At 40.4% G+C, this 24,265-nt stretch overlaps 1 protein-coding gene across 1 annotated transcript in view; it reads left to right on the top strand.

The window, feature by feature from the left end:
- The first annotated feature begins 10,632 nt into the window (after nt 1–10,632).
- Slc5a8 (solute carrier family 5 member 8) overlaps nt 10,633–24,265 on the top strand; it is a 37,805-nt gene continuing 24,172 nt past the window's right edge. Inside the window, exons 1-5 of the mRNA XM_069991152.1 lie at nt 10,633–11,568; nt 16,758–16,823; nt 19,707–19,758; nt 22,886–22,953; nt 23,905–24,059. Coding sequence (XP_069847253.1) covers nt 11,218–11,568; nt 16,758–16,823; nt 19,707–19,758; nt 22,886–22,953; nt 23,905–24,059 — 692 coding nt within the window. The 5' untranslated portion in view covers nt 10,633–11,217. The remainder of the gene's footprint in view (nt 11,569–16,757; nt 16,824–19,706; nt 19,759–22,885; nt 22,954–23,904; nt 24,060–24,265) is intronic.

Below are 24,265 nucleotides of genomic sequence, written 5' to 3'. Positions count from 1 at the left end.
GATAGAGAATTTAAAATAGCTATTTTAAGGAAACTTATGGATATAGCACCATGAAATGTACTCAAAAGGGGAGAGTTAAAAAGGAGGGAGTGTGCTTAAGCAAGAGCAACATAGGGTGAATTTGATCAAAGTATACTCTGAAAAAGTTGTAAATATCACACTGAAACCCTGATGTACAATGAATTTATCTTAATAAGAAAATTTTAGGAAGCACATTGACCACAATATCTGGTCATCTTTTTATCTCTGAAAAGTAGTGGTCAGTATTTTCAAAAGCAATGGGGATAAGAGACCAATGGATCACCTTAGTCCAAATGTTACATAATGATTCTGCAGGACTTCTTTCAGAACAGCATCTACCAGGAAAGATTAGATTGATTGCTCCCAGAAATATGCTCACGATCCTGATGATGTTTCTGACCTAGAGGGGAAGTTCTTCCTGGAAGACTTCTAAGTTGTCCTCTAGATCTGCCAGTTCATTCTCCAGCTAGGTCCTGGTAGTTCCTTGAGGTGGGGATTTCCCTCCATTACTTTCTGTAGCTAGCTCACAGACATTCACTTGATATGGAATTACAAACTTGCCACAACCAGTTCCTTCTAGTGGAGTTGCACTAAGTTCGTATTTAGCTTGCATGAGGAAGGGCACAATTTTACAAACCCACCATTATTAGTCACTATTAAGACAAACACTGGGACTTTCCACGGTTCTACTACTTCTGGAAATCCTAGAGGAGTTTTGAAAAAAAAAAATACAATTAGATCCTGTCTCGTTTCCAATTCCATCTAGTGGGTGATTTGTTCGGGGTGTGTATGAGAATCTGTCACTTAATTCTTTCACAGGTAGGGTAAGTTGGACCACATTCCAGCTCCTCTGTTTCACCATCTCCAGCATCCCAGTGGGAGGTCTCCCTTCCTCAACTTGTGCTGGTGAGGCCAGCCACCCTCCATTTTCTCTAGTTTACTTCCATGAGGGAACAGAATCGCAGATTCTTATCAACATGAATGTGAGACCTAGGACTGAGAAATTTTGAATGAGCTCATACGTGGATCTGAAACAAATACTTTATCAGTGTCATGCGAACTACCAATTGTGGCTTTTCATCCACGTACAAAAATAAAAACATTGGCCTTGCGCTAACAGAAATAACAACAAGGACCCATTATTTTACTTTACTTTTCCAACACCTAGAAAAACACTTTTCTAAATTACATTATAATTCTATAAATTTTATCACAACTTCATGAGCGCCCACTATATGGTAATAAAGCTCTGCACTTTTACTATGTTGTCTCTGAAACTCACAACAATCCACGAATTCAGCTGGTGTTACTGCTATTGTTGTGACTGCTTTTGGTAAAGAGGGGAAATTGTCACCCAAAATTTGACAAGGATGTCAAAATTATTGATGCCTCCTTTCCTCTAAGAGGGCCCCTTGCTTATAACATGAGGCTTCTGGAGAAAGAGGGTATCTCTTAAAGGGGGAGAAAAAAGCGAAGTGGTGGGAGATATCAAGGAACAGAGATCCATTTACATTTTTTAAAGACTTTTTTTTATGTTTATGGGATAGGTTTAGTGTGAGGGTTCCCATACCTGATTTAAACTTCCCATGCAACTTACTAGCAGCAACAAAGGAGAGAGTAATCTGGCTTTCTTACCAGATTTCCTAGATCTGGGCAGAAAGGAAGAGATGCCAATCATCAGTGAAGTCACTTTTTTTTTAATGACACTCATTTTGTACTCATGAATAAATGGAGATCTTATGATACTAGGCTTTGAATTAAGAATGACTTCATTGCCCTTTAGTTCCAAACTGTTTTGTGGTCTTATGTTATTTATATTTATTAGTCTGACTTCTCCAGAGAAACAGGGCCATTATAATATATATCCCATATATTAATTGCATATATTAGTCATAATAATTAAAATGATTATATAGTAACTTACTCTAAGGAAGGAGATCATATGACTATGTAGGCTTGTCTCCAGCCAGCAAGCTGGAAACTCAGAAAAGTTCACAGTGTAAGTTTTAGTTTGAGTACAAAGAAAAAGTTTGAGGTCTCAGCCCTAAGATACTCAGAAAGAATATTCCCTTCTTCAGTCTCTTATTCTGTTCAGGTCTTCAAGAGATTGGACAGCCCACCCACATTAGGGAGGGCAAGGAAACTTCCACCTAAAATGCCCCCAAATAATGTTTAAACAAATATCTTGGAACTGAGCTTCTTTCATCATTTTGAGTTTTAGGAACTGGAGAAGTACATCTTAAACCTGAACTACAAAAATTAAATTACAACACAATGAAAGAACAGGAAACTACATTGAGATAAGCATCTTAACAAAAAGATTCACCACTAGGTTACTTAGACTGTTAGATGAACAAATATTCTATTTACATGTTTTTCAGATTTGTTTTTATAAAAGAACAAAAATGTTAGGGCTGACTATCATACTAACAAAACCAAAACAAAATACCAATTCTTTTTGTGAATGATTTCTTGCTATTATAGTTTTTATTGTTGATGGTTTAGCTTTCTCAGTAGTTTCCACAACAAAATAGCAAGTTCTTTGAGTCAAGAATAGTGTTTGTGATACGTTTCTTTTTCTCTCAGTTCCTAGTTCAGATCTTATATATAACAGGTATTCATTACATGTGTATTGATAATGTCATTTACAAATATATTCCTCTATACATGATATCAGGTAATATCCCTTTGGTTAAACTAAGGATATATTTATACTAATATTTATAATAAAATTTAATATATTATATATTATCTATAATAATTTATAATAAAATTTATAATTTTTCTATAATGATTGGAGTGGATGGGAATCTCTCTCCTGAACAACTCTCTCCTTTTAGAAGAGAAGAGAACCACAAATGTATTTGGCTATAATAGTAATAATTTACATAGCAAGGAAAGTTTTGTTCCAAAGATTACAAATCAGGATACTAAAGCCACCTGCATAACCATATTCATTGCTGCATTATTTACCATAGCCAAGGTATGAAAACAGCCCAGATGGATGAATGGAGCCAGAAAATGTGGTGTATATACAAAATGGAATTTGACTCATCCATTAGGAAGAATGATATTATATTATTTGCAAAAAAAAAAACATGATGTAAGTCAGGCCCAGAGAGAGAAAAGGTACATGTTTCTCTCCTATATGAAAGTTACAACTAATTTATAAATATACAGATAAATGCATAGAAGACTGTGCACAGGTGTACACAAATGTATTAACTTAAGTATAGTATTTTCAGGGAGAATTTAAACAGTGTAATTACTTAGAAAAACTTACCTCACAGGCCAAGAAATGAATACCAGAAACTAGTACTTGAAACTGGTACTTTATAAGCTGATTTGTTGAATGATAACTCCTTTATACAACTACTTAAAGATAATAAAAATATAATAAAACAAAACAGTCACTTGCTATAAGAGTTGCTTCAACACTCGTCATGTGTTAGCTTATTTAATCCTAAAAATGATTCTTCTAATCACAGGCACCCAACATTGTCCTAAGAAACTCATCTTGTGCTCAAAAGCTGGGTTATTTTTTGATTTTATGCAAGTATGTTGACCCACTTCATCTATCATCCTAGACAGCTCAACACTTGTGCATTCCTTTGAAAGACTTTTGAGAAAAGGATGATAGATTGGTGCAAATGTGTGCTACCTTTACTCTATCACAAAAGCTGGTTGGGTGTGTTACAGTTGATGTGGAGATGAACTAAATGAATTGTTTCTTAGGATTAGAGATTTTGAAACTAAGAAGCTAATGCCACAACACACACACACACACACACACACACACGCACACACACACACACACACGCACGCACACACACACAATCATTTGCTGATTGGTAGGAATTTTAAAAAGTATTTCCCTTCCTTTGTCATTCATCTTATAAAGCACAGAGTGATGACACATATGAACATGAAATGGTTCTACTGAAAATGAACTACTTAGCCTGTCACATACAAGTTTTATGAGACTGGCCTTCCAACCCTGTAGAGTCTTCCACAAAATGAGCAACAGAAGCTAGTTTCCCCTGTCATACATTAGGAGGGCAAAGAGAAGTTAGTGCCAGCCTACGGCCTGCCCATCACCGCACCCAAACCAGAAGAGCAAGTGCTTAATGCCACAGTGGTATTTTTTCCTCCCACTAGCCAGACTCAAATAACAAGACAATCTATTGCTTTAAAGAATATACTCATCATAAAGACCATTAGTAATGAAAGCAGTCCCACCTATTTGCAATTGGCTTATTGTCATTCTAAGAATGTTTCTAACTTTGGGCCCACAGTGAAGAATAGAAACTTTCAGAGGGAAGGAGTGAGAGGGATCCAAGTTGGCAGAATTTTAGATCTGGAAACTCCTATGACCTTCTATTTACCACAGAAGCATAAAGATTCAGATTTACCTGCGATCCCTCAGCAATGAATACTGGAATCCAGGTTTAGACTTCAACACACTCTATATTTTACTTAAATAAAACAATGTAACATTTTTTAAAAACCTGAATATTTTAGCAGAAATCACCCATATAATCACAATTTCCTAATAGCTATTATTATTTTTAGATTTCCCCATCCATGTTTTTGTACATTTAATATAATCATTGTCATCAACTATACATGCTTCTGTTTTTCTAAAACACAACAAAATATTTTCTCACTGACAACGTAATTTGACTTTTGGTTGCTACTGGGGATTATGAGTGCAGGACCTTGTGCATTCTTGGCAAGCACTCTACCAAGAGAAACATCTCTAGTAAATTCTCAATTTTGTTCCTGTTTATTGGATGTCTATATGTGTCAAGTACTGTTATTTTTTTCCTCTCCATCTTCTGCCACTGCCTGTTGGTGGAAATAGGGATTCAACCCACGCTCTTGCACAAGCTAGTCAAATGCTCTACCACCAGGCTACATCCTCAGCCCTCCGAAATGAAATAGAACAATGTCACTCTTCTCACAGAGCTAGCACTCTAGTGGAATACACATGAAATACATAAATGAATAAGTAATATACAGTAGTCATAGATCCATTAAGGCTCCTGGAGTGTGTATCATCATAGGTTGAAAAAATACCTAACATAAACTCCAACAGGTGTTTTTTTTCCTTTATATTGAAATGAGTATTTTAGCATAATTACCCATTTATGCTAAAACAGAACCAATTACATTGAAAATAGACACAGTTATTCTGTAGGTAGTGACCCTAGGATTTAGTTATCAATGTTTGTAATTAAATGTTTAATGAAAAGGAGATGAATAATGAAAAAAATTGATGAAAACCATACAGAAGATGATTACTTCCCTATGGTGTGTGTGTGTGTGTGTGTGTGCGCGCGCATGCGCGCGCACGTGTGCTTGCATGCATGTGCGCCAGCACACAGTCTTGGGACTTGAATTCAAGCATTATCCCTGAGTTTTTTGCTCAAGGCTAGTGTTCTGCCACTTGAACCACAACTCCATTTCCAGTTTTTACGGTAGTTACTTGGAGATAAGAGTCTCACCGATTTTCTTGCCCAAGCTGGCTTTGAATCTTGAACCTCAGATCTCAGCCTCCTGAGTAGCTAGGATATAGGTGTAAGTCACCACGTCTGGCTGTTTCCTGAGTACCTAGTGAGACACTGAAGATCATACATGATTCATGTATGAGAGCCAAGCGATACACTGTAGATCATGTTCCATGTGCTCAGTGGGGTTGGTTTCTTGGGCTCAAGAAAACAAATCCATCCACTTTAATGGGAAGAATGAATGCCTTATAAGCCAAAAGTGAGGTACTAAATAAAATGATTTGATCTACTTGTATCACCACTCACTGTCAACAACACCTTGCTATCTAGGAGGGGATATGCAGGTGGTGTAAAGTCGTGGAAGAAATCAGATAAAAGAGAACAGCGAATGGAGGAGGGTGGGGCTAGAATGAGAAAGGCCATACATGAAGCAGAATAATGGGGGAAGGGAGCATCTGACAAGTTTGAATAGACACTTTAGGAAACCTGGGAATGATATGAAGGGGTAAGCCATAGGAGTATCTGGAAAAGAGGATTCTGGGAAGAAAATGGTCATTATCAAGACCCTGTGACAAGAGACACTAGATGTGCTCAAACATTCACATGGTGAAACCACAGGAGGCTACTCTTAGGAGAGGATCACAAAGGCTCAATAGCTATGTGCATATGATCATGAAAAATGATGTTTATTGAAATGAACTCCAAGAAATGGAAATGAGTTTTTTTATTTTACTTTCTGTGTTTCTTTTGTTTTGTTTTGCCCCTTCTGTTGCTGTTTTGATTTGTGTACTTTTTGACTTATATGTAAATGTATCTGTTTGGAGGAGGGTAAAAGGAAGCACAGAAATAATGGGACAAAGAGTGAACTAATTCAGCAGTGATATTCACTAGATACTGTGTGGAAAATTAACTATATAACTTGTTGGGGGAGGGGGAGCAGGAGGGAAAAACCTGGAAGAAAAATGAGGGAAGAGGTGACACTGTTCAAAAGGAAATGTATTCATTACCTGACCTACATAACTGTAACCCCTCTGTACATCACGTTTACAGTAAAAATAATTTTTAAAAAAGAGTGGAAAGAAGTCCATGGGTAAAGAAGCTGATACCCAGACTCTAGATTTGAGAGGGATTTGCCTGCCAGGTTTAAGACCCAAGTATTTTGGAAGCAAGTGGAAGATTTTGAGCAAGCAGTGCTACATTCAGAGCCATATGCGGTAACTAGACTATAGGGCAGGGAGATAAATTAGGAGACAGTTGCAGAATTCAACTGAGGAAAAATAAGAAGCTTCAGTCAATTACAATGTAGCATACAGTTGTAGCAATATTATACTTTGTATTTTGTGGATAAAACCAACAGAATCGACTTTAAGTTAAAGATGAATCAATATAGTTAATAAGCCTGATGCATATTTTATACCAAGCCCATGTCTGTGGGACTCTCTCTCTCCCTCTGTCCCCCCCCACACACACACATGCGCACACATGTATCGATATATACACATATGTAGATATAAATTAATAATACAATATATGATATAAGTCTTCTCAGAATACTCTAGAAAATGTGATTGTGATTTCAAGGTTCAGCATAAGATAGTAGGGAATTATGTTATAAGCATATTTTCCTTTAATTTTTCTCTCAAAAGAGGCTTTTTCTTTTGAGAGGAAAGCATATGAGCAAGCCTACATTCAAGGTCCATTAAGATTACTCTTGGATTTCCCAATTTTGTATTTAGAAATCCTTGGGAATTTCTCAGTTCCAACAGGGATTGTAAAACAGTGCCAATACAAGTTTAGCATTTTCTTTATGTAACACACAGTGCCAGTATCTGGGGATTACAAGGATGAGCAAGCTGTTCCCAAAAAGCTTGTGATTTCTCACAAGAGATGATACAAGACACAGGTGATTAATGAAAGAGTTATTCAGAGCTTCTCCAGCTCATCCATCTCCTACATGGATACCCAGTCCTGCTTTCCCCAACTTCTCATTGCTGGGCAGACACAACGACAGCCCTGCTCTGGCCATTGCTGATTTGTTGAGAGGCCTAAGGACCTGTGATATAAGCTTACCAATAGGATTTCCTCTCCAGGAACTTAGAATTCAAAGGTTCCAATTGGCCTGTGAATTCTGTCCATTAAGGATTTATAAGCATTGGTGTGCACATTTCTGGTCATGTACCACTGGCAATGCAGACAAAATCTCTCTGGAGGGCAGAGGGAAAAATGAAACAGATATGGAGGGCAGCTTTTAAGTCCTACTTTGACCTCATGAGATACTTACTCCTCATTGAAGAATCTTGACAAAAATATCTGTAATACTCTCTTACTTTGCAGGCTAGTGAATGAGAAAAACGTACTAAAGGGATTCAAAGAAGAAGACAATAAATACTTGATTGTGGAGCAGCTAGAATTAGGATCAGTAACATATTTCATGAAAAACCCTATTGAATCTATTTTAAATGACAGGTAAGATTCCCACTAATAAGTGGGAAAAAATTCATATGGGGAAGAGAAAAATGAGGGAGATTGTTCCCAGATGATTGTGGAATGACTGTTTCCTGGAAAAAATTCAAGAGATCTTGGATCAGATTCTGTCCTTACATAAACTATGAAGCAATGAGAAAATTTATTCCTTTTCCATTTCAGTCACTACCATTTGTCAGTCCCATGCCTTCTAACTACTTGATTTTCAAAACAAAGAGACTATTCAGAAGAGCTTCCACATTTCTACACAAGAAACCTCTGGTGAAAGGATGTGAAGTGAATTTGAAGAAGGGACATCCTCATGAATAATATCCTATAGATTGTTGAAGATGAAAGATCCCCAGATGCAGTGGGTACTGTAACCTGTAGCTTTAATGATAGTATTTAACCACGAGACTGTGAGGCCCAGGCAAGGGAAACGGAAAAATACTACTCAGTCCAGGAAGGTTTTGATCTGTGCAAATCTCATGATCATAATATTGAGCTAACTAAAATCAGGAATCTAAAAGAAGAAAACAATACAATGGAAGGTAACACTAAGCTTGGAAATTGCTTTTGCACTTAAGATGAATACTAGAAAAATTATCAGTATATGTCCCATGGTAAAATTCTAAGGGATGAAGGATTGGGAACATGGTTTCAAAGATTCAGGAGAAGCATAGAATAACTTTTCTAGGATTCTTTAAAAAAGAAATTTAAGAATACGGCATGGTACTCAGGAGGCTGAGATCTGAGGATTGCTGTTTGAAGCCAGGCTGGGCCAGCCTGGGCAGGAAAGTCCATGAGATGCTTATCTCCAATGAACTAATCAGAAAAGGCTGGAAGTGGCTCAAGTGGTAGAGTGCTAGCCTGAGCCAAAGAAGCTCAGGGTCTGTGCCTAAGCCCTGGGTTCAAGCCCCACTATAGACACCAAAACAACAACAAGCTATAGAATTAGAAAGCTGGAAAGACTTTAGCATGAGATTCTGAGAAACTGTTAGTGATATTAAAATGCAGAAGCAGACAAATCCACATTGAGATCAGTAAAGCACAACATACCAGTGCAGATTGAAGTCAGTGGCACTGAATTAAAATATAGCATGATAAACAGACAAACGTTTAAAAAAAGATTTAAGTGAATAGCAAAGAAGACTAGATAGATTGACTGAAGATTAATAGACTTCTTTGTTTTATTGGTGCTAGTCTTAGGGCTTGAACTGAGGGCCTGGGTGCTGTTCCAGAGCTTTTTTTTTTTTTGCTGAAGGTTAGCACTCTACCACTTGAGTCACAGCTCCATTTCTGCTTTTTTGGGTAGTTAATTGGAGATAAGAATCTCACAGACTTTCCTGCCCAGGCTGGCTTCAAACTGCCATCCTCAGATCTCAGCCTCCTGAGTAGCTAGGATTACAGGCCTGAGCCACTAGCACCTAGCAATAACGATTAGTACTTTTTTTGTTTTTGTTGGTTGTGGGTCTTGCACTCTGGGCCTGGGTGCTGTCCTTGAGCTCTTCAGCTGAAGGCTAGCCCTCTATCACTTGAGCTACAGCACCACTTCCTGTTTCAAATGTCTGAAGGGCCCACATTTGTGCCTGCCTTTAGTACTAATTTACTGGTGGCCCTTGCGGAGTACAATATTGTCATCAAAAGAACGAGTTCTTAAATTGGACCTCAATAGAGAAGCATTTCCATCATTTCCTAGAGCAAGTGATTTCATCACTGTCTTCATTTTGAAGAAATGGAGAACTGATTCCTATTCAAAGCTAACAATAAGGCTGGGAAGGTGGCTCAGTGGTAGAGCGCTTGCCTTGCATGCATGAGGCCCTGGGTTCGATTCCTCAGCACCACATAAGAAAAAAGGAAAAAGCCAGAAGTGGCGCTGTGGCTCAAGTGGTAGAGCGCTAGCCTTGAGCTGAAGAGCTGAGGGACAGCGCCCAGGCCCAGAGTTCAGGCCCCACGACCGGACCCCCTCCCCCCCAAAAAAACAAAAATCAAAGCTAACAATAAAAATTACACCAAGACAAATGAAGAGCAGAAGGGGGGGGGGAATGCAGTCAAGAATTGAATGTATATCCTACAAAATTAAGAAAAGTGAGGGACGGGGGTGGGGTTAGGAGGGATGGGTGAGAATATTGAAAGGGATCACCGAGCAAGATGGGTTATATTCCTAAACCGAATGGCAACCCCTTTGTACAACGACGTAAAGATGATCAATACATTTAAAAAAGAAAAAGAGCTACACTAGTTCTTGGCAAAGGTGTCCAGTGTACCCGCATCACATCCCGTCTCAGAGGTCTTCACACAACAGCAAATACCATTTCCACCCCGGGCTGGAAGGGATCAGACAGACTGTACTGCAGATTAGAAAAAGTTAGCTTGGGGGGAAAACCAGACGAGCAACGACACAAACTTCTCTCTCTCCTTCCCACCGGTTTTGAGGACGGACTGCCGTTCCCATCACCCATTAACTTATCTAATAAGGACGACCTGAAAATCTCCGCGCCACATCTTCCTGTCAGGACCTGAACTGTTGAACTGGAAAGCTGAAATTTCAAGGCGTGACAATTGTCCTTTGACCCGCACTCCCCCGCGGGTCACCTGCTTATTTAAACCACGCAGTCCCTGAAATGCCAGTTGATAAAATCTGCTCCCTGGGGCTTCTCTGGGGGCGCGGCTGCTGGCTCCCTCTGTCACCCGCCCGCGGGTGGGTCCCGGGCTGCGTCCCCGCGGTGATCCCTGGTGACCCCAGCCCCCACACCTGGTGAACCCTCAGGGAGGGGCGAGCGCAGACTCCCTGAAGTCCCAGGCTTTGAGTGGGTGCCACGGATGGCACTGGGGCGCATGGGGTTCCGGGGGCAGCCGGGGAGAGATTGAGATCCTTACCTCGGCGCGCTCAGGCTCGGGGCGGACACCTAGGCGACGCCTGGAAGTCGCCTGTGATCTCCGCAGGGCACCACACCCCTGCGCCCAGGTGGTTTTGTTTTTTTTTTTTAAAGCAAAGCAAAGGAAGTAGAGCCGAGCGGCGCCCGCACCGCAGCTGCACGGCGCGTTCTGGGCTGCGCATCGCGGGGTCCGGGCTGCGCACCGCGGGGTCCCGGCTGCGCACCGCGGGGTCCGGGCTGCGCACCGCGGGGTCTCGGCTGCGCACCGCGGGGTCCCGGCTGCTCATCGCCGGGTGGACTCCCCAAGTTTGCGCTCAGGGCGCCCGGGCCACCGCGCAGCAGCCATGGATGCGCGGCGGGACATCGGCGGCTTCGTGGTGTGGGACTACGTGGTGTTCGCGGGCATGCTGCTCATCTCGGCCGCCATCGGCATCTACTACGCCTTCGCGGGGGGCGGCCAGCAGACCTCCAAGGATTTCTTGATGGGGGGTCGCAGCATGACGGCCGTGCCCGTGGCGATGTCCCTCACCGCCAGCTTCATGTCGGCGGTCACCGTGCTGGGCACCCCCTCTGAGGTCTACCGTTTTGGAGCCGTCTTCAGTGTGTTTGCCATCACCTACTTTCTTGTGGTGCTCATCAGTGCCGAGGTCTTCCTCCCCGTGTTCTATAAACTGGGAATCACCAGCACCTACGAGGTAAACGGGGAAGGATTGGGGAGATAGATTGCTATCATTACCACATGGCGCTCTGTCCCTGTGCCAGGTTCATCTCCCTTCGCTTCTCCTTGGGGAATGTCTGTCCTGGAAGAGGGATATGGCCCTCGATGGCATAGGCCAGGGCCAACAGTCCTTTCTACCTTTTACTGTCTTTGATTCTCAGCTACTCCTTGAAAAGGAGTCTTTGGGGGCCATTCACTTTTCCAGAACAACGGTGGGGGGAGGGGAGGGAGAATCACACCATCTATTCCTGCCAAAGGAAGGTACTCAAATGGTTAAGTAGCTTTTGGTTCAGAACTTGCAGTGGAGATCAGATTCTACCACTTACACCAGCTGTGTGACCTTGGACCACTTATTGAATTAACCTTTTGTACCCTAGGAGTAAAATAACATCATCGATTCATCCAGTTGTTGAATGGATTAAACGAGATGATGTTAGTTAGGTGTAGCTTCTAGAATAGAGTCTGGCATGGAGTGCATGGTGAATAAACATTGGCCACAATTAGTGCGGTGCTTATGATGTTGGGGGTCACTGGGAGAATTAGCAGTAAGAATTCCTCAACAGGCACAGGCCTGACATCCTAACTACTCAGGAGGCTACGATCAGAGGATGAGGTTCGAAGCCAGCCCAAGCAGCAAAGACTGCAAGACTCTTTATCTCCAATTAGCAACCCAAAGTTTCTAAGTGGAGCCACAGCTTAAGTCGTAGAGCACTAGCATTGAGTGTGTGTGTGTGTGTGTGTGTGTGTGTGTGTGTGTGTGTGTGTGTCTGGGATGGGGGCTCTGCTGGTGCTGGGGAATGGCACACCAAATGTTGGTAGCAAACTCTGCCTGGTCACTTGTGATACCAGACAGGACAAGGCACCCCCGAGGCACCAGCATTGCCCTGGGCTCTCTCTGGCTTCTGGAGGAGCTCAGCCACTAGCCCAGAAATGAACAGGCAGGACTTTCTGTTTTGACAGGAGGTAACAAACTGGCTTTCTCAACATCGTGTTCAGTATTCAGTCCAGCTTTTCTTAAAAAAAAAAAACCCTTACAGAAGTGTATTTATTAAAAATTATTAATTAAACATTTAATGATGAGGCAAAGCCACCTTAAATTCCAAATTCTGACTTCTTTTGAGAACGCTGTGGCCACCAAACTCCTGCATGTAGCTATTGAATCTCTAGTACTTTCTGTACCAAGGTGGTGTTTGCAATTACTTTATTGTTATTAATGAATGAATTTATTGCCTGTGCCAGGGTTTGAACTCAGAGCCTTGTGCTTTCTGTTGGATGGCTTGCTTCGTCAGGCTGGTGTGCTGCCACTGGATCCCAGATTTTTGCTGGTTATTTAGTTTTGTGGACTTTTCTGCCTGGACTAGTGAGTTTTGTGGACTTTTCTGCCTGGACTAGCCTCAAATTGTTATCCTCCAGATCTCAACCTCCTGAGAAGTTAAGACCACAGATGTGAGCCACCAGTGCCCAGCTTTGCAGTTACTTTCTTGTGAAAGAGAAATATTTACCTTCATTTATAATTTTATCAGAAATACACACAGGAGAATGGACAACACAGAAGGGACTTCTTGCTTTGAGGGAGATGTGAACATGTATTTCTTAGTGGATGTGTAGAATATTCCAGCATTGTAGTATATGAACACCTGGTTTATGTCATGCATGTGTGTTATCTGATAGAATCTTCAGGTGTTCAAGTCTGTGAGCTCTGAATTAACCAACTTTGACACTTGGAAAGGGTTTGAATAATCTGGCAAGAAGAGCTCAGTCTTTCCAGATGAATGCTGATCTCATAATCACTGACCTGTGTCTCTCTGGAGTTTCAACATTAACTTAAGGTGAAACTGATTTATCATAGACATTCAGTGATGGGAGCTACCTTAGCAGAAACTTCAGCTAAAACATGACAGTTCACACCTTCTCAATATTTAATACATACCGGCCACAGGCTATATGCTAACATACATTGTCTGACTTCATACTCACAAAACAGACTTTCAAGGGAGACACTCTAAGGGCCTGATTTTGCAGGGACTCAAGAGTAAGTTAAGCTAGCAAGAGCAATATACAGCAATGTGGAAACATAGTAGTAGCTTCTAAAGGTTCTAGTGGGTCTGGTCTGGTACGGCCCTGAGTAGGGCAGATACCAGTGCATAGAAGACCAGGGAAGTGGTTCAAGATATATGAATTTAGGGGCATATTATAGCTATTAAACAGGGTTGCTAGCCAGTTAGGGACAGCACGGGTTACTGCTATCAATTGGTGATGGCAAAGTCTTTCTTATGGGATGCTGTATTTATGGTTTCATGTGAAGAGGTGGAATGCTATACAGAATGTGAAATCCAACCATGAGCAAAGGCTCCCTGGCATTTTGGCTCAAATGTAGAATCACCCTATTTGCATTTCTATAGCTAGAAAATCACCTGTTCACAATCTTTTTCAATATCTATTTATTACTGTCTTCTGACGATAGGCTATGTGCTGTGGATGTAGCTCAGTAGTAGAGTACTTAAAAAAAAAAAAAGAAGTAGCACATTTAAAAAAAAGTAGATGTGAGGAAGGGGAAACAAAGGAGGAGGCTACAATGCTTGATAAGAAATGTACTCATTATCTTACCCATGTAATTGTAACCCCCCTGTACAGTATTTTCACAATAAAAAAATTTTTAAAAAAAGTAGATGTGAACTTGAGATATATAATGTGTGTGTGTGTGTGTGTGTGTGTGTGTGTATATAACAATTTAATTTGTTGCATTTTTTAGAGTTCATTTAGTTCCAACTGAATCTGTGTGTTGAGCAGATTTATTTAAAGTAAATTTTAAATCCTTTTTAATCCACAGAAGTCTTAGTGACCCTCACTTATTTAGTGTCCTGAGGACTATGGAGATCTCAGTTGACTTGGACATCTGTTGTTACTCTGTAGGTTTGTCTCTCAATTCTGGAGCTATTCTCTATGCCACTGCACAGAGACTTGAACTTCTGGTTACGCCTGTAGGCATTTCCTCTGCAGCTTAGTGCAGTATCAATAGATTTCTTGATCTATCTCATTTTGGTCTTGGGTAAATTTAGGCATACTGATTTTCTTAGATTAGCCAATATTGGAGAAAAATGACTCACATATGCACATATACACAATATATATAGATACATACCTATCTATGAAAGTGTTCTCGATCATTTACTTCAACTAAATAATTTAGTTCATATTTACTTATAGTTCACTCCTTTTTTCAGTTTCCAGACATTCAGATACCTAGAATTGCCTAGAAAAAGAGAAGGCTTCTGTTTATCTGTGGTCATTCATGTGTAATAGAGGTTTGCTAAAATGATTCTCCATCACATTGTCTGTTTATAGACTTTGGAAAGACTTGCTGTCTCTAAAACATCTTCCAAAATGTCCTCGAATGATTTTTGACATGTTAATTCATAGACATGGATCTCACTAACTTGTTAATAGCTTCATTTTGAATTTACAACATCATCCATTTATACCATTGGATGGTCTCCAAAATCCTATATGTAGGAAAGAATTACTACTTGATGTAGTAATTCTACATTACTACTACTCTCTATATCTGAGATATAGAGAGCAGTAGCCTCAAGCTCCTGAGTCAGGAATGGGACTGGGTCAGGGGCTGGAACTCAACTCCTAGGGCCCTACACTGTATTGTGCATCTGTTACCCATAAGATTTTTTGTTGTTGTTGTTGGTCATGGGGCCTGAACTCTGGGCCTGGGTGCTGTCCCTCAGCTCTTCAGCTCAAGACTAGTGCTCTATCACTTGAGCCACAGTGCCACTTCTGGCTTTTTTCTGCTTATGTGGTACTGAGGAATCGAACCCAGGGCCTCATGCATGCAAGGCAAGTACACTCTACCACTGAGCCACCTTCCCAGTCCCATAAGATATTTTTGAAGGCCTTATCACATGCCAGTGCCACCTATGCACTGAGTCCTAGACACACCGCCAGATTGTATACCTATTGATGTGGTTCTGTGCACAGATTCTGGAATCAAAGGTTCTAAATTTGTGTCCTGGCTCTGCTAACAACTAGGTTGTAACCTTGCTGTCTTCTCTGACCTTCAGCATCCTCCGTGCTTACCTGGGCTTATCTGTCCCTGCTTCAGAGTTATTGAGGGAACAAGGCACCCAGTCTTAGCTGAGATTGTAGGGAAAACATATCAGATGTCTTTCCCTCTGATGATTATTTATTGCCCATTTTTCTCTTTTTCTTCTGCTACATGACAAGACTATTGTCAGTCCTTGACCACTTTCCACAACATGTGTGCTCATAATGTTCAAGTTAAAAAACTTTACCTTTGAAATCTGGACTCTAACTACAGGAAATAAGCATATTATACTATAAAGCATAGCAGCTTTCAGGGGGAGTGGAGGAATGGTCAGAGTCACGGCTTGGAACAGAAACTAATCTCATAACAAAAGGGTCACAAGTTTGAGGCCAGCCTGGGCTGCATAGAGAAACTTCTTTCAAAACAAAATAAAACTGAACAAAACAACAACCACAAACTGACCTGGGTGATGTGTGTGAACAAAAATATGTGTATATAATAGAAGGGTATGAACTGGGTGAGAAGATGTGTGAGCAGATCTTGGAAAGAATATAGCAGCTTCTGCTCCAATCACTTCACTTCATATCTGGCCTTCCATTGGGAAAAGAAGCTAATTGGTTGCCTTAGAGTCATATAATCTCCTTTTATTCAGGAGAGACAAGGCACTTTGACAATTTCATCACAATTGTTGCAATAGGAAAAGGTTAATTCCCCCAAGCGAATCACACAAAATGGACATATATTGAGAGAAAGGAGAAAGCAACAGATTGCTTACTCTGGAAATCAAAACAAACAAACCATAATACTATTCCATTTCCTAGTCTTTCAGGTTGATTTTAGATAGGGTTTAGTGATGAGGAAGTAGATACAAAGGACCAGCGGACAGGAGCTTCTAAGGTGATGGTGCTGTTTTGTACCCTAGGATCGGGGTTACACAAATCTACTTCTGTGTTAAAATCTCCTGAATTATACTAAAAGGCAATTTGTTATACATAAATAATAGGAAAGTGAAAACAGGGCACCAAAACTCTATACTGCTTAAACTGTTAATAAAAAAAGTAATTGTCCAGAGAATTCACATAACTGGTTTTTCCTTTTTTTGGCCACAGTATTTAGAACTTCGATTTAATAGATGTATTCGTCTCTGTGGAACAGTCCTCTTCATTGTTCAAACAGTAAGTAGCTTTCCATTCCTTATTTCATCTTTTGCCATCTGGAATATTTTTAATCCCTGGTATCTGTATGACTCTTACTTGGGAGCATATGGAAGATAAAGAAGAGATGCTGAGCAGGGTGTGGTGATGGATAGATGTCTGCAATCACAGCACTCAGCAGGCAGAGACAGGAGAATCATGAGTTCAAGATCAACTTGGCAAGCCCCTGTGTTAAAAAAAGAGAAAACAAAAAGAATGCTGAAAATGAAGAAATGAAAAACACTGGACACCACACCTTTATACTTTAAGATTGTGATACAATGTTACAGCAAATGCTTTGCTTCCTGGAAAACCAGAGCAGTTTAAGTGAATTTCAAGATTGTAGTAGTCAGGCATTGGTGGCTTGTGTCTGTAATCCTACCTATTCAAGAAGCTGAGACTTGGCCGATCTTGGTTTAAAGTCAGCTTGGGTAAAATGTCCTTGAGACTTCATTTCCAACTAACCAGTAAGAAGTGTCATTCTGAGGGCATGGCTTAAGTGGTAGAGGACCAGCCATGAACAAGAAAGCTGAGGGTAATAAAGGCCCTAAATTCAAGCCCCAATACCAGCTCAAGAGAAAAGTAAAATTTAATATTGTATTGGTTAAGCAACAGATATACTGCCTTAGGAAAATATGTTCCCATTTCCCTACCTAGACGATGGTGACAGTAATGGCATCATTATATCCAATGACTGACAGTGGGAATTCTAACATTAGAAAACAAGTTGTATGGTTTCACGGTATTTTTGCAACACGATGAGTAATAGATATAAAAATACTGACAGGAAGAAACAAATATACTTGCTTGGAAGCATATTTTAAAAAGCAAATCCATCTATGTTCTTTAAAAAGTTGGACTGTAGGGTTGAGTGTGGTGCCTAATGCCTGTAATCTCAACTATTTGGGAAGCACAGATGGGAGGATCATAGAACTGATTTGGGGAAAAATTAGTGAGGTGTGTGGTGGTACCCGTCTGTAATCTCAGCCATTCGGGAGGCAGATGTGGTAGAATTTGGGTATAAAACCAATCCCAGTGAAAAGTGTGAGACCCTACCTGAAAAATAACTAAAATATAAAGGACTGGAACCAGCAAGCACAAAGCCCTGGTTTTAAAATTGCAGTATTGCCCCTTTCCCTTTAAAAAGAGTGAACCGTCAGGCCCAGTTAGTCAGTTGACAGTGTAAAAATACAGAATTATGACCTCTGGACGTTTTTTGGTTTTTGTTTTTTGTTTTTTGCTAGTCCTGGGGCTTGAACTGAGGGCCTGGGCACTGTCCCTGAACTTCTTTTGCTCACGGCTAGCACTCTACCACTTGAGCCACAGCACTCCTTCCAGCTTTTTCTGATTATGTGGTACTGAGGAATCGAACCCAGGGCTTCATGCATGCAAGGCAAGCACTCTACCACTGAGCCACCTTCCCAGCCCAAGCCTGGAAGAATTTTTAAGAGAAAAATATGCAATCAGGTAATTCAATAATAGGCACATATAGACTTACAGATTGACAATGAAAAGCAAGGATTTGCTTCCTACTCTCTATCTGAATGCTGTTTTTTTATTTTTTTAAATCATTGTCACATCACATGCGATCCATCTTCTTCCTACATCTGAGCACTGCAGGGCTGGGCATGTTGATGGAGGTTAAGGATGTGGCTTTCAATTTCATCAACAATTCTACTTCTCCAAGTGACCCAAGCATTTGCTCAAACAGAATTCCCTTGTAAATTATTTACCATGGTTTTCTTTGCATATTATGTAGCTGGTCCTGGGACTGGAACCCAGAGACCCTGTACCTGAGCTTTTTTGTTCAAGGCCAGTACTCTACCATTTGAGCCACAGCTCCATTTTCAGCTTTTTGGTGGCTAATTGAAGATAAGAATCCCATGGCTTTTCCTGCCCAGGCTGGCTTTGAACCTCAACCCCTCAGATCTCAGCCTTCTGAATAGCTAGGATTACAGGCATAAACCACCAACGCCCAGCTATTAGCTTAAGTTCTATCAGTCCTTAATATGTGCAATCAACGAAGGTGTTTTGTGGGGTCTGGTGGAAATTTTCCCACAGAACTGAGGTTGGTAATTTGCAATTGCCAACTTTTCACACTTTCTGAGGATCTATGTTAAGACTGCCAGCAGAACTAAAAAGGGGGACAATTGTTAGGACAACACTTTGTCACATTCTAATTCCTTCATATGTGCCAAAACAGGATGTGAAAAGTTGCTCAAAGTAAGCAACGCTCCTCCTTTGTATCTACTCATCAGAAAAATTAAGTACTCAAATAGTACATTGCGTATCATATTTGTTATTGTTATTTTTGTGCTGGAACTAGCATTTGAACTCAGGCCCTTGCATTCTTACTTGGTGTTTCTGTTCAAAGCTAGCATTCTACCACTTGAGCCACACCTCTACTTCTAGCTTTTTGGTGTTTGATTGGAGATAAGAGTCTCACCAACTTTCTTGCCCAGGCTAGCTTCAAACCATGATGCTCAGATCTCAGCTTCCTGAGTAGCTAGGATGACAGGTATGAGCCACCGGTGTCCAGCTTCATTTTCAATTGTTTTAAGTGTAGAGAAATTGGTTTTAACATCAATGATGATTCAGAATTATAATCCCATTAAAAATCCATAGCTTTACAAAAAGTTGGTGACAGAAGAATTTTGAAAGGTATGAGCATCCAGAAAGAAAAATAAACTTTATTCAAATAACATATTTCAAGTTATAAGTAAATTTGGATAACTACATTGAAACTGAAGTTCTACTTTATGGTTGACTTTATAGAAAAATAAATTTTATTTTATAGTCATCTAAATTCATGGATCTTATTGTTCATATAACTCATTTGGCTTTCTTATTTCCTCTCTTTCCTAGATTTTGTATACTGGAATTGTTATTTATGCCCCTGCCCTGGCTTTGAATCAAGGTACATTTTAGAGTGGTCACATAAATTACTCGTGGTTTGGGGTTCATTTTCAGTAAGGCTTATTCTCTCTTGGAGAAGATGGAGAGATGGACAGATGCTTCTGTCCTTCTCCCCCCTCCCCCCCACCTTCTCCCCATCACCTTTATAAAGGAAGTAAGATGTGTTTAATATCCATTCTAGCTTCTTTGAGTTTCTGGATGGATAGTTCCAAAATGTCTGTAGGTTAATAGAAAAGCATAACTCATGACCAGCTATGCACCATATTAGAGAAACTATCCATGTCATTTGACATCGGGTTGCTCCTGGTGACAGAAGGACACTCAGCTGTAGAGTCCTTATAAATAAGGAATGTGCTGATCAAGAGATTATTTATAATCTTTAGCTCTGGGCAGAAAAAAGTACTGTGGAAATGTAATCATTTATTGAGGAAAGGTTCATGTTAGTCATAGCTTCAAAAGACGTTGGGGGAAACACCATGTCCTTTGAATTCTTATCAGTGGAAGTGATTTTTAATCTCTAGAACTTCCTTATGGAATGGACAAGTGTACTCTGTGATGGTTAAGAATGTGGTGCAATTTCTAGAATTAATATAACATGGAGAAACCCTACTAAATCCACATTCCATTTTGTGGCTTTTGTTGACATGTCTGGTAGTTCTCTCCACCCAGTCTGCACAGTATGACAATATCATTACAAAAAGGTAGTCCATTATATGAAGTGCTCTTCACCTCTGAGTTCCAGGCATGTCCCACAGAAACATTACCAACATCAAGAACAGGTCATTTCAGATGTTAAGAAAGAAGCTATGGGGGCTGGGAAGGTGGCTCAGTGGTAGAGTGCTTGCCTTGCATGCATGAGGCCCTGGGTTCGATTCCTCAGCACCACATAAGCAGCAAAAGCTGGAAATGGTGCTGTGGCTCCAGTGGTAGAGCGCTAGCCTTGAGCTGAAGAGCTGAGGGACAGCGCCCAGGCCCAGAGTTCAGGCCCCATGATTGGCAAAAAAAAAAAAAAAAAAGCTATGGACTTTATAAGTTACCTATTGACTTTAAGTGTAATTAAAGATGTTAGGATTTAAAAGTATAGTTCTGGGCAGAGCACTGTCTTTAATCTGTGAGAAAATCAAGGATTCTGTTCTTTTTTTTCTATTTTTTAACTATTACCTTTTTTGTCTTTCCTTTTTTGGTACTGGGGGCCAAACCCAGGATGTTGCCCACTAGGCAGTCCTTTTTTTAATAAAGATAATTATATAATCATCATATCCAAAGCATTAACATAAACTCCTTAATATCCTAACAAGTCAGTGCTCAATTTTTAAAAATTTTCTTTTCAGTGTTTGTTAGATACAATATCCAAGTAAGTTTAATTGCAGTTAGTTGATCTATCTCTTAGTTTTCCATTTCTTGCTTTTGAAAGTTAAAAGCCGGGTTTTTGAAATGCAGTTTATATATAATGAAGTATTCTATGCTTGTGTAGTTTATTAATTGCTCAATGGGGTTGCACAAGGCTTTTCACAATGCTTCTGTTGTACTTTGATTGGGCTCACCCATCTACCACTCTTCCCCTATCCCCTCTTCTTCCCATTTTCAACAGCTTTCAGTGTGTTTTCTTATGCCATTTTCATTCATAAAGACAATATAGTTCAGTATCATTCACTTTCATCATTCTCTTGCTTTTTCCCTTCCCCCATCTCCCCCTAAACAGCCTTGTAATTAAAATATTATATGTGCATATATACATATAATTTGGGTGTAAATTCTGCATATGAGAGAAAATACGTGATCTTCGTCCTTCTGAAAGCTTCTTTTTCTTTTTCTTTTCTTTCTTTCTTTTTTTTTTGTCAGTCATGGGGCTTGAACTCAGGGCCTGGGCCCTGTCCTTACGCTCTTCAGCTCAAGGCCAGCATTCTCCTGCTTGAGCCACAGCACCACTTCTGGTTTTCCAGTGGTTTATTGGAGATAAGAGTCTCACTGACTTTGGTGTCCAGGCTGGCTTTGAACCGTGATCCTCAGATCTCAGCCTCCTCAGTAGCTAGGATTACAGGCATGAGCCACCGGTGCCTGGCTGAAAGCTTCTTTTTCTTAACAACCTGATGTCCACTTCCATCCACTTTCCTGTAAATGACATTAGTTTCATTGTTCTTTGTGGGTAAATGACATACCATTGTGTGTATATACCATGTTTACTTTATCCATTGCATCAGATGAAGGGCATTTAGGCTGATTCCATAGGCTGGCTATTGTGCATAGTGCTATAATAAACAATAAGCATAGGTGTATAGGTGTGTCTGTTTTATTCTACCTTATAGTCCTTTGGCTATACGCCCAAGAATAGTATCCCCAGATCCTATGGTAATCTGTTAGATTTTTGAGAAATCTTGTATTGATTTCCATCATAGCTGGTCTAATTTATATTCTCACCAACAGTGTGTCAGGATTCTTTTCCCCCAGCATTTTCATTAGCATTTGTTGTTTGTTTTCTTGAAAGTAGCCATTCTGACTGTGGTTAAATTTCAAACCATTGTTTTCTTTGTTTTTTTTTTTTTTTTTTTGTCTGTCATGGGGCCTGAACTCTGGTCCTGAGCACTGTCCCTCAGCTCTTCAGCTCAAGGCTAGCGCTCTACCACTTGAGCCACAGAGCCACTTCCAGCTTTTTCTGCTTATGTGGTGCTGAGGAATTGAACCCAAGGCCTCATGCATGCAAGGCAAGCACTCTACCACTGAGCCACCTCCCAAACCCCGGCATTTACTTTTTATGAAACGTCATCTTGATGTAACTGTGTGGGCTTATTTCTGAGTCTTCCATTCCACTGGTCTATTTGTTGTTGTTTTTGTGTGTGTGCCAGTGCCATGTTGTTTTTCTTCCTAGGGCTCTGTAGTATAGTTTGAAGTCAGGTATTACGAGGTATTAATTTCCTTGAGTATTGCCCCCCCCACAACCCCGACAGGAGTTCTTGGCTATTTTGTTCCTTTGTCAGTTGTGGGGCTTGAACTCTGGGCCTGAGTGCTGTCCCTCAGCTCTACAGCTCAAGGTGAGCAATCTACCACTTGAGCTACAGCGCCACTTCCTGCAAAATATTTTTGTACTGCCTATTTCCAAGTTATTGCATGTGTTCTCTTTTCTCCCACAGTCACGGGATTTGATCTGTGGGGCGCAGTGGTAGCAACGGGTGTGGTATGCACATTCTACTGCACGCTGGTACGTGGAGAACATTGTTCCCCCTTTCACCCTTCTTTGCCTGCTAAAATTGACATCTCAATGGTTGTGTGCTGCAAACTGGGTATAACATTTCTGTAAGGATATTTGGTCTGGGGTAAAACTTGATCTTTGGTAGAACAGATGAATTTTTTCCCTTATCTGAACCGCTGTGTTGGTCCTTATTATCTCCCTATTCACTCCTGCTGTTGCCAAATTGTTATATCTATAGGACACAACTCCTTGGTGTAGAAGCCTGTGATATCTTCCAATAGTTTTATAGGGAGGGATGGCAAAAATATGTAACAATATGACATAGCTCTGGTCCTTTTCAGTAATACAAATCTTATAGGATCTTTGATATTCTAAATATTAATTATTTAGTTGCTAGATCTTATAGAAGATAAAGTCTTCAGGGGGTAGATTGATTAAGCCCAAGTCATAGAGGGTGAAAGACTATGTTTTAAAAGTTTATAGCAGAATTAGTACAAGAAAATATTTTTAATGTTTCAACATCTGATCTATCTGGGTACAGAATAACTGAATAGCAGCCATGTTAATAGGATAAAAACTGACTTTTATCATTTGACTCAAGACTTTTCTTTGTAATAATTCTCCCCATACCACTCTGCTCTGTGTGTGTGTGTGTGTGTGTGTGTGTGTGTATGTGTGTGTGTGTGTGCGTGTGTGTGTGTCTACACTGAACAGGCTATGCAATTGTATCTTTTTTCTCCAGCCTGTTTTCTCTGCTGTTAGAAATTGCCAACTTCACTTATGCTTATGCTTGAGGGCATGACCTAAATATCCTATAAAGGTTCTCCCAACCTGACCATCTCCCTTGAGTGTACTTGGCCAACATCCATGGTTCCATCATTTTTTTGCCCCACATAATGTATAAGCATATGCAATCATGTCTGATGAAAGCATTAATCATAATACACTTTCTCCTCCAAGGGTGGTCTCAAAGCAGTTGTCTGGACAGATGTTTTTCAAGTGGGGATCATGGTAGCTGGATTTGCATCTGTGATTATACAGGCTACCGTGACTCAAGGTGGCATCAGCAAGATTATAGATGATGCCTATAATGGTGGAAGATTAAACTTCTGGAAGTAAGTTGCTGTTTACCTCTTGGATCACAGAATACACCTTTTGTTTTCTTGGTGCAAGTATCAGTTTTACTGAAGTAGTAGGATTATATGAGAAAACAAGCACCTCACTATGGGTGTGCCTGTACCACGCTCCACAGAGGAGTTTCATGCATGCTAGTAGACTGACGTTTCCTTCTGAAAAGGGCCATAGGGCAAAGTAAAAGGAT

This window comes from Dipodomys merriami, unplaced genomic scaffold (genome assembly GCF_024711535.1).
Source record: "Dipodomys merriami isolate MVZ:Mamm:240054 unplaced genomic scaffold, mDipMer1.0.p SCAF_10, whole genome shotgun sequence".
In the NCBI taxonomy this organism is placed as follows: Eukaryota; Metazoa; Chordata; class Mammalia; order Rodentia; family Heteromyidae; genus Dipodomys; species Dipodomys merriami.
This window is presented reverse-complemented; position numbering and strand designations above follow the sequence as displayed.